Source organism: Pelodiscus sinensis, chromosome 3 (assembly GCF_049634645.1).
Source record: "Pelodiscus sinensis isolate JC-2024 chromosome 3, ASM4963464v1, whole genome shotgun sequence".
Lineage (NCBI taxonomy): Eukaryota > Metazoa > Chordata > Testudines > Trionychidae > Pelodiscus > Pelodiscus sinensis.
Genome location: NC_134713.1, coordinates 171,544,740 through 171,556,390, shown reverse-complemented (window position 1 = coordinate 171,556,390; position 11,651 = coordinate 171,544,740). Strand labels below are relative to the sequence as shown.

The 11,651-nt window shown below is 39.3% G+C and overlaps 1 protein-coding gene across 1 annotated transcript in view; it reads left to right on the top strand.

Moving 5' to 3' along the window:
* The first annotated feature begins 278 nt into the window (after positions 1-278).
* The window catches only part of FSHR (follicle stimulating hormone receptor), a 127,326-nt gene continuing 115,953 nt past the window's right edge, over positions 279-11,651 (top strand). Inside the window, exon 1 of the mRNA XM_075925453.1 lies at positions 279-782. Within this exon, the coding sequence (XP_075781568.1) occupies positions 598-782 (185 nt within the window). The 5' untranslated portion in view covers positions 279-597. The remainder of the gene's footprint in view (positions 783-11,651) is intronic.

Sequence of the window (11,651 nt, the reverse complement as noted above, 5' to 3'; positions counted from 1 at the left end):
GTGCTCAAATGGTGTGTGAAATTGTAATTCAAAGTGCATATTTTGGTTTGGGTTAGGGTCTTTTTTTAAGTCAAGACCCTATCCAATAAAATCCACTGTAGAATTCTTGTGTCCTTATCACGGGAAGTTGCAAAGTACTAACAAAGAATTCAAGTTCTTGACTGTGAAAGCTAGCATACAAGTATAAACACTGCAGCATTTGTAATGAGAGAGGAATCCAGCAATAACAGGTAAAAGTTCTGGGTCCTTAGTAGTTATTGTTTAATATTGTATATGCAAACACAGCAGTAGAAAGAGAACTTTTTGCAGTATAGATATGTGAAAAGATTTCAAACACTTCAATTAGATTATTAAGGTTCTGTGGCTTCACCCATGCCATTTTAAATATAACATTTTATCAGATACATTCCTGATAGCATACAGCTTCTCTCTCCACACCTTCCCTAAAATGCTTATGGAGGACAGGCCATGAACTGAAACTTAAAAAGAAGTCAGCCCCCTAAGAATCACATGATTCATTCAGCTTTTAAGGCGGATCTTAAATTAGGGGAGTTACTCCTAGTCATACAGTAGAAGGTTATGGAGCCTTCCTTTTAAATGAGGGAGGAAAGCACAGATGTAAAGAAAAACATGTCTCTTTTTTTAATCTGCTTGGTGGTTTTCATGGGTGATTGCTTGGGATGTCAGCATCAGCTCTGTCAGTGCTCTGACAGGATATTCATCTGCCAGGAGAGCCAAGTGACCCAGATTCCTCAGGACATTCCCAGGAACTCCACTGAACTGTAAGTAAGAAAAGGGAGCAGTTGCAATTTTCAAGGAGCAGCTTTACTGCTGTCTTGTAAAATAAACTTCTGCTTCTTCACTTACTATGCTCATTTTCATAGGAGTCCAGAAATTAGTGTAGGAGATTTATAACAGCTTTTTTAAAAGCAGAGAATTCTCATTAAATCACCATATCCCCTCTTCAAAACCTTAGTCTGTACAATGAGTTGCTGTTCCTCTACTCTCTATTTTAAGAACTTAGTTGAGAAAAGATCAGTTAAATAAAAGCATATGAAAATTTTAAAACAGCTTCTCTTTGGTTCCATGTATTTCAAAAGGAATCTATCATTTTTATTATCCCAGTATCTAGGGACATACATTTTCTTTACAAACTGCTTTAGCGTAACTGAAAATAAGTGGAATATGTACCATGTTTTGCCTGCCATAGGGAACTTTGGACATGTGTTTGTACAGTAGCAACTTTCTAGAGAAGTGTTGATTTTCTAAAAAGGAACTTGTGGTTTTCATGTGCAGTCATACAACTCTTTAAAAGGTTATCAGTTCTCCCCCATTTCCCCCCCACAAAAAAAAATCTGAGGAAAAAGGTGATTCTTGAAACACTGACTCCATTAATGTTAAAGTAAGATTTAGTGTTGTCTTAGCTAATGACTTTCTAATTCTTAGAATTTCTAGTTGTTCCCCATAGGAGAAGTACAGTGTTGGACATCCAATATCTCCTAATTTGGAGACAAAGCAAGTGAAAAACTTTACATACAAGCCAGTATTGAACTTTAAAATAAGCCAAAATGTGTTTTCTCTTTCTTTGCTTTGAAGCAACTACACCTGTAGTGAACTAACATAATAAACTTAATGTAAAATGAGCATACCTGGTGTAAATCCTTTAATGGTAATTATAGAAGCCTGTCTGGATTGAAGGACTAAAATAGAATAAGAGAGATGATAGTTTACTAATTGTATCTTACAAATCATTTTACATCTGTTTTGATCTCAAAAGCTATGGAGTTATCTTAGCGTAAACACTATTTTTAATCAACAGAAAGGATGGCCAAAAGATGCATTGGGCACACAGCTTAAATTAAAAGCAATAGACTGCAGTGAGACTCTAGAAAAATGTCTAACTTAACTACAGGAAGGCATGGAGATTTAAATCATTAAACATCAGCTAGAGGGGAAATCATCCATCTACAATTAGAGTGGTCTAAATCCTGGGTGAGCCACTCTCCAAGCATATATGGCTAATTTTGTTTGATTCATTTCTTTAGATTACACATTTAGGATCTGCCATCTAAGGACTAAGCAAATCAGTATATCCCTAGTTTTATAAGGAAATGGAACTCCAAACAGTGGCACCTATTAAAGAGGGACTTGGTAAGGTGTGGGCAACCATGTACTAGATTATTGGGGATTGCAAATTCGTCAGCTTCTCAGAATGACTACTACTCCGGTGGGGTGTAATAACTGAAACAAGCTATTTGGAGAATGGCTTTGTATGATTAAAAATAGTAAGTAATATTTCAAGAAGAAAGCATTTATCTAAATTATATAGCCTTGAGAGTTAGAAGCTTTGGGCCAGACTGTCTTCTCACTTAGAACAGTTTTGATCCTTTTGATGAAATCTTTGCCTCATTGTAGTCAATGACAAACTTTCATTGATTTCACTTAGCTCAGGATTTTACTCATAGCCGTCCCTAATACAGATATGTGTGTAAATGAGACTAGAACTAGACTCTTTCCATGTACTGTACTGTGGCAAGACTAGTAATGGGCAAACCTTAAAAAGGTTCATGCTGTGTCAGAAAACGGTCTATAAAAATGGCATCTTCCTACTCAAAGCATTCTTTGCTGTGGGTCAGATGTACTGATTTAACTGTGAACTCCAGCTAGCACTGCAGATTCAATGTAGCTAGATTCTATTCCAGCCTTATGTCTCTTTGACAACATGTAGGAGCCCAAAATAATGCAGGGACTGTGGACCATTTTAATAATGTGAATAATGACTAGTGAGTGGTATTGTAAAAAGGGCTAAGCTTTCCTCCTTCTGCAGGCATCATTTCTTTCTGTTTGCATTCAGCTTCTGACAGCTGCTTCTCACTCAGGTCCAGATTGTGTGCATGAGAGCAAGGATACAGTGATATTCATGTTTTTTGCCTTCCTCTGCAGCATGAGGCATGGTCACTTGTAGGTTGAAACTATTGTGAATGTTGAATTCTCTGCAACTTGAAGCATTTAAAGCATGATTTGAGAACTTAGGTAACTCAACCAGAGATTAGGGGTGTATTTCAGGAGTGGGTGAGGTTCTGTGGACTGCGATGTTCAGGAGATCAGACTAGATGCTCTCAAGTTCCTTTATGACCTTACTGTCTACAAGCTTGAGATAGGGGATCTGCATGTCTTCAGAATACTTCTGGCATTTCACCCTGTTTTTTCCACAGGCTAATCTAATAGCTTCATATAGACACTGAATAACAGCCTTGACATGTGAAAGCTTTAGAAATGGAGGAAGACTTGCTCATTGCAAACCTGGGGGGAGGGGAGAGGTTAGTCCAAAAGGAAGGCTCTGAGCCATTTCAGGATGTCTCTGTGCCTCCCTAACATAGGCCAAACTTTTGGAAGGAGAATGTTCTGTTTCCATTTGTTTTTTTTGCAGGTTTAGGAGACCTGACTAGATGGAATTTGGCAGGGGCCAGAAATTCAAGGAGACCAACAGGGTGGTTTCTTATTTCTGGCTGAAACTTCAAATACAGTAGCCCAAAAATTTCTATCAAAGGGTTGATTAAGCCAGTTGGGAGAGCTGTCTAAAAACCAGTGGCCTCAAAGAAAAGCTTAAATGTAGGATACTACAGGATTTACACTTTTTTAAAAGTCATTAAAGTTTTAGTCTTTCTACTCTTTAACATTAAAATTAGATGTGGGTTAAAAAAACTAAGATTTGCTTCACTCTCAGATTTTGGGATTTGGCAAAATACACTTAACAACAAGAAGAAGTGTGAACAGCTGTTCTTAATGTTTTCAGCTGGAAGTAGAAATAGAAACATCACAAAAGAAGTTACTCATACTATAATACATTATTCTTCTATCAGGCTTTTCATCTGAGGGGAGCTGAGTGATTGGGCAGCAAAATGACAGATGGAATTCAATGCTGATAAATGCAAAGTAATGCATATTCGAAAACATAATTCCAACTATACCTTGAAATTGAGATCTAAATTAGTTGTTACCATTCAAGAAACATCTTGGATTCATTATGAATAGCCCCCTGAAAATATCTGCTCAATAAGCAGTGGCAATCAAAAAAGCTAAGTGTTAGGAAAGGGATAGAATATAAAATAAAATTTGTATATAGATCCATGATGTGCCCCACATCTTTAATACTGTGGGTAGTTCTGGTCACTCCATCTCAAGATTTCACCACATGTTCTCTATATGCCTTTTAAAATCAGCATTCCAGTTTCACTAAGTTGTTGAGGGTGCATCACCGTTAAGGAATATAATGAACATTTTGTCTTAAACCTCTGCAATACATAAACATTGCATTTTCTTTGCCTTCCACATATGTGTCTTTGTACTTGTGGTCAAATATATTTATTTTTATACTATTGTGTTAAGCTTGGGTAGGTATCTGTTCTTTGAATAATCAGCAACCTTGGAATAGCAAATTCTACATTAATCGTCACAAACAAGCTAGATGTATAATCTAACAATTTGGAACAACAGCTACAAACCAAACTATTTGCATCAGGATTTGCTATAATTTCCTTTAAATCTTTAGGGAAAAAAATAAAATAAAGGCTTGTACTGTTACCAGGTAATTATCATAAGAATTAACTGTTCCCATATTTTCAACAGTGCTGGTTTGCTACATTAAAAACAAGGTGTATTGCCCCAGGTCACTGATGAGTTACTTTGGTACAGGCTGTGATTCGATAATAAGAATTGTAATTGTGTGCAAATATCAATAAGTCTCTTAAAACAGCAATGACTAGCCCCCTACAGTTTGATGCTCTTCTATCTTGCACTGGTATAAATAGGACTCAATCAAATTATACAGCTGTAAAGAATGTGTGAGAGGAGAATCAGGCCACCCGAGTCTTATTCCAGTATGCACTAGACTCCGCGTATAACCTAGAATAGATTATTTGAGGCTGGCCATCTTGGACTCTTCCAAAGGCTTTCTGAGGGACCCTAAAGGAACTAGATACTGTAAAGGGAGAAAATGAGGAAAGGAGAGAAATAAACAGAGTACTAAAGGAGAAATCAAAAGAAAGTAGTACTATAGGAGGGGGAGATATTGAAATAGGTAGAAGAAAGATGAAGATGATAGGAAAAGGAAGGCCAACAAGCACAGGAAATGGAAAGAGGCAAAGAACAGAGAAGTATGTGCAGGAGCAGAAACATCAGGGCTGTGTCTAAACTGGCCAGTTTTTCCGGAAAAATCAGCCGCTTTTCTGGAAAAACTGGCCAGCTGTCTACACTGTCCGCTTGAATTTCTGCAAAAGCACTGACTTCCTACTATAAGAAATCAGTGCTTCTTACGGAAATACTATGCTGCTCCCGTTCGGGCAAAAGTCCCTTTTGCGCAAAGCTTTTGCACAAAAGGGCCAGTATAGACAGCTGAGATTTGTTTTCCACAAAAAAACCCCGATCGCGAAAATGGCGATCGGGGCTTTTTTGCGGAAAAGCACGTCTAGATTGGCACGGACGCTTTTCCGCAAAAAGTGCTTTTGCAGAAAAGCGTCCGTGCCAATCTAGACGCTTTGTTCCGAAAATGCTTTTAACGGAAAACTTTTCTGTTAAAAGCATTTCCAGAAAATCATGCCAGTAGCCCAGAAGTAGAAACATTGAGTAACCAATAGGAGAAGGGATAAGACAAGAACAGAAAGAAATTAAATTCAAAAGGTTTATATATTTTTAAAAAAAGCACAGAACTAGAGAAGGAATAGGAAAACAAGTTGAGTAAGGGAGAGCATTGGGAATGGAAAGTTTAGATGGAGCCTTGAAAGATAAAGACACAAATGTGTACAAAAATGTGAAAATAGATTGTGTGTCTGTGTCTAATTTAATGTTATAGTGAGTGGTTTTGGTTGTTTTTTGTTTGTTTGTTTTTGTTTTTTGCATTTTTCCATTGCCCACATGAAATCAGAGTCCAGTTTGGAAACCTATTTCTCAGCAGCAAGGATGTGTATAAAAAATACTGAATCTCATAGTAGTTCAGATTCAGAACACTCAGTTCCCTGCCCTTCTTCTCTGACAGCAGAGTCCTAACCACTACCTTCTGGTTCTTTCCATCTCCCTCCTCCACACAACATTGCTTTTGGAGGAGTTACTCTTACCCCCATGCTTCTAATCTCTGTCTACTTTTGGAAATCTAACAGAAGAGCTCTGTTTGCAGACAGGCATGGTAAACAGCACATGAGGAGGGTTTTTTTGCTTCCATTTGAAAATGTGGGAAAGGGTGCCTGCAAACTATAGCCCTTGTTCACATTGTGTGCATTTACAAAGGGGGGGCAGTGGGTTTGGGGTGCAGGGGCTCTGATGTGCACAGAGTGAGGTCTCCCCTCCTGCACAACCAGAGATGATCCCTTCAAGCCCATTGCAAACAGGATGGCACACATGGCCTAATAATTTGTTGAGGGTGAGCAAACAGAGGTGGAGTGCAGTTTTATCAATTACAGAATTTCCTCCATTGTATCCAGCTCACCATGCGTAATATTGGTCTTCTCCAAAATGATGGTAGGGAACGGAAGCTACATCATTGTGATCAGAGACCTTATGCTGCTCTGCCTTTTGCTGCAATGTTGCTAGATCTCTTACTGCTGGCTTGGAATGAGGAGTACTACCATTGAGGATGGAATAAAGCAGTCCTCCCCAGAAACCTTCTGAGAAGGATTTCAGTGCACCTAGAGACTTTGTAGAGATAAGCAGGAATCTTCCCTGCACCGTCTCCAGGCACATTACGGGTAAACTTTTCCATGAAGCACCTACTGTGTAGATCTACTGGTGTCCAGTCCATTATCCCTGTTGCCCAGGGCAGATCAAAGATTAAACCCAATTACATATCATCACTATAGTGTGGTTACAAGTGTGCACTCACCAGAGGTGCCATCCCTACCATCAGGGTTCAGCAATAATAGGTCCTGGGAGGGGATTGCCTCCAGAGTTTGGAAAGTCCTAGCAGTGGGAAGAGCAGATCCTCCACTTGCCTGTTGAGCATTCTCCTCCTCATCTACAATGTCCTCCTCATTGTTGCTCGAGGCTGCCTGAAGAGTCGATTGGGAAGATAACTACAGACAGTTTTGGGATAGTAATGGGGTCCCCTCCTAGAATCTATAGAAGCTGCATATCTGTGGCTCTGACCATAGAAGCTGCAGGTCTGTGGCTCTGACCTAGAATGACTGTTTGCCTCCTTTGTCTTCTGGTACACTTGCCTGGGTTCCTTTATTTTCACACAGTACTACTGGGTGTCCCTGCTGTATCCTCCCCCCCACCCACCTCCCCGTGTCATTTTGGCATTTCTTCTGCTGGTTCAGAGTTCTGCCTGTACAGATTCTTCTCCCACAGAGTATTCAGATCCAGTATATCCTGAAAGCTCCATGCTAGTGCTTGCTTGCAACTCTAGGCATTGATGGTCAGGTATGCTGCTGGACTTGCTATGCTGACCAACCAGGAAATGAAATTCAAGAGTTCCCAGGAGTTTTCCCGTGTACCAAGAAGTACAGCAGAGTCGAAAGTGTTGGCTAGAGTTGTCATATTGGTGCACTGAGACACACCTCCTGGAGTCCCAGAATGTTGACTTGAACAACATTGTGTCTACACTATCACACATTTGATTCTGGAAGGTCGAATATAGCTCTACTCTCGACAAGGTAGAGTACAGCAGTAGATTTTAAGAGGGTCAGCAGAAGGGCCTTGGTGTCAACACATTCATTATAAATGGAATTAACTTTGACCTAACCTCTTAGTGTAGACCAGGACTAAGTGTAGACATAGTTTCCAGAGCCTGAGGATTTGTCTGCTTGAAGAGTTAGTCAGGAACAGCTATTCTGGAACAACTCCTTCTGAGGACACTTGTCTGGAGTAAGGGTGCCTTGTTCTGAATTAGTTTGATCTGCTTAGGAAGTGGGCTATTCTAAACCAGAAAAATGTGATCTTAATGTGGAATAAAAGTGTCCATGCATGGAGTCTTTTCTGGCATGGCTATTTCACTTTAAATTTGCTTACTAATCTAGAGTAACTTTCAGGTTTGGACAATGACTTGACTTTCAGCATTGTAAGACCTAATGGCAAGATTTAAAAAAATATTTGTTTAAGCACCCAAACATGAAGGTGACACTAGCAAGATTTTTAAAATCATCTCAACACCTAACTTCCATTGTTATTAATTGGATTCAAGTCCCAGATCTACAAAGTGGTCCCAAGCTAAGCACTCTAGGGACTCCAAGTCCTTCACTGCTTATTTTAGGCTCCAAAAATCTGACATTGAAGTCATCTTTGCAAATGTAGACCAACAGAAACCGAGGTGCCTTGGAGACTTAGGCACCTCCAGGGTGCAAAGACAGCTGAGAAGCAGTTTTGAAAATGTCAGTGGTGCCTAAGTCATGGATTTAAAGTTTTAAACGGCTGTTTGGAACCTACATATCTATAAGGAGTTAGGCCTACATGGTTCAGAAAATCCAGCTAGGCACCTATATGGATCTTTAGGGATCGGCCTAAATATCTTTAAAATCAATGTCCCAATTTCAAACATGAGTTAGGCACATAAAAACTTTAGCCCTTTCCCTTTCATTGAGACACAGGAGTCTAATTCTTTTTTGAACATGGGATTTACCAGCCATGGTAAATAGGAGGTAGGGATCTGAACTTTCAGCCTGGCAACACCGGGCCTTTGGTGCTTTTTAAAGTTATCCATGGTATTTTAAAACTTTACTATTTCTAGCAAAGTTTCTAAACTGTGCACAGAGAAATCCCAATAGAAAGGGTAGAACCTTTTGAAATGGTTCAAATTTTTAAAGGCACCCACTGAAGCAGTTCAAGGAGATTGTGAAACATGCTTTAAAAAAATGTCATAGGTGTGACTAATCCACACAGGATAACCACGTACTACTGCAGCAAACTAATGGGGTTATTTCTTTAGTTTAAGTTGTGAGGCTGAACAGTAGGAGCTATGAGAATTGCAAGGGAAAATCATCATCAAGTTATTTACCATCTTTCATCTATTTTATTTCTAAGAAAAGGAAAAACAGTTTCTACTTTATCTAGTTTTACTTGAAATACTGTATAGCAAACTGTGTAACAGCCTTGAAAGTCTGAAACTATTTGGAACTAGGGATGTGAAAGGTTAACGGTGAGACTGAAGCAGCTCTCCACCTGCAGGCTACTCCAATGGGCTGGAACAGTCCCCTACCCACATCCTGATTAATTGATTAAGCCTAACATTTAACCAGTTAACTGATTAACCAAGAGTTTACATCCCTATCTGGGACAAGGTCACAGTTAACTTCAACTGACATTTTCACCAGCTGAGGATCAGGCCCCCTGTCAGCAACATGGAAGAATGCCAACTCTTAATAGCAGCTGTTGGTAATGTTAATCTTTGTGCCAAAAAAAATACCTTTATAAAAGTAGGTGCTATTTCTCTTAATGGTTTATGTTGGTTTTGCTTATGAGGGATAAACACCTTAGTTGAAATGGCCACATTCTTTTTCAGAACTTGTCCTTTCTAGGAAAAAGATGTAAATGATTTTACACTGCGTACCTCTTGTTTGATTAGATGGCTCTCAGCAGTAGTAAAATTTAGGTAATTAAAATTTAGATCATATCAAGTCACAGGCCAGATTAAAGCCAGGATTTCACACAGGTTCTAAGAATATAGACAATTATTCTTCCTAGTTGTCCTGTGACAACATTAGCTTTAACAAGGAGTCCTACTGAGACATCTTTACTCAAGCATGTCAGTATGAATCCAATCCCACAACCCTTACTAAAGGCAAGTTTTTTTAAAAAAAGGTCTACCTGTTGCTGTGCTCAACATTGCAACCCTAACTGATTTAGAGGCCTAAATCTCATTTTCAAAAAGAATTTAGGCACTTGGGAGCATATGTCTCACTATCAATCCTAAATCAGATAGGTGTTTTAACACAGAGCACAGCAACATGTTGGTCTTTGTTCTTATATGTAACCCATCACTAAATCCATGCATGAGTAAGAGTTGCAGGAGTGTGAATTCAAGATTTGACTTTTTTCCTTTTAGTCTCTTCCACTATTTGTGTTCCCAGTCTTCAGTAAGGTTCAATATGCGGCCAAAAAGCATCACATCCTGTTCTGCACAAACGCTAACAGAAGTGTTAGAAGAATCATGAGAAGAAGAATCTAATTTCAGAAAATAATTTGGAATATCAAAGCCACCTCAGGAATCCCAGGCCCAATTAGAAAAGTGTTTCACAAGTTCAGGCTTAGAAAGTACACTATTTTCTAAAGGGCTGAATGCAGAATATTTTATTTAACTTCAGACGGATGGAACAGTCAGTTATTAAACACAAAAATAACAAAGTGTTTCTGGAAACAAAACTCCCTACTCAAATTCTTTGGAGGTGGAGGGAGGCAGGGATGGGGGAAGGAATACAAGTTGCTGTAATGCTTTGAAATGTTTTTAAAAGAAGTTCAAGAAACTTTGGGTTTGGGAACAAGAGCATTGGGAAAGAATGAAAATGTTGAGAGGAATGGGGGAGAAAAAGGAGGCCACAGTATTGTTCAGAACTAGATAAAAGGGCTTCTGATGTACTCTGCACATTCCAAACATAGCAAGAAAGTGAAAATCCAGCAAGATGGGAGATGAGGCAAACACTTTTCTTTTTCTTCATTTGGTTTCTTTTAGTAGAGGGCTTTCTTTTCAAAGGAGAAGGGGGTAGGGAGGGAGAAAAAGACCCAATTTTATTCTAAGCTGTGACCAAGGAGACAGATCTGGAAGATAGAGAACAATTGTATGGGTGGGGGGGTGTTCATATTTGATAAAGATACTATGGGGAAAGGTGCTGTCTTTTTCTTGTTTAACTGAAATATTCTCTCAGCATCGAGAACATGAGGAGCAAAGAAAAATTAGTTACAAACATTTTTTTTTAAAATGAATACAGAGGAAGACTGTCAAGCTGGCAGGTTAAGAATATGACCAGCTTTCTTATATATATATATATATATATATATATATAAAAAACACTTTCAAATCCATGTTATATACTTGCCCTCTGTAATAACTCCTGATATTAATTTGAAGATGGATCTGGTCCTATCACTCTTTAACATTTCCACATACTCCAGCTCTCACCATATAATTTGGTGTAGTTAGGATCTCCATCTTACCTTCAAATTAATCTCTGATTCCCTGCCTCCCATTTCATCATGTGACTGCATTTAGGGCTCCAGCAAGTACACTCAGGAAAAGAATCCATGTCCAGGGTCATAACATCCAATGTCTGCACCAGCACTCTACATTTGCTATAAGATACTACATTGATTAGCAAGCAATACAATCTGTCTGGGACCTAGCCCCTGAGCACCTGCATCAGGAAATTGGCTGCAGCTGGGAGGCAATTACCTTTCTGCTTGCTCAGTCTCTTTCCCCAGCTGAGAGAGAGGCTGAACAGAGAGTCACAGTTATGGCCTTCCATGATGTTCTGTGCTTATGTTCCTCACAGGGGCATGGGTAACCCTGAACTGCACTCACGGTGGCTTGACATCTCCAGTCAAGAACATTCCTAGAGGTTTGGAGAAAGCAGAGAAAGTAAGATGGGAGTGGAAAGGATCTGTAAAGATCTCCTCCTGATTAGGGGGGAAGAGTTGACCCTGAAGAGCACCCTGTCCCTGAAGACAGTTCT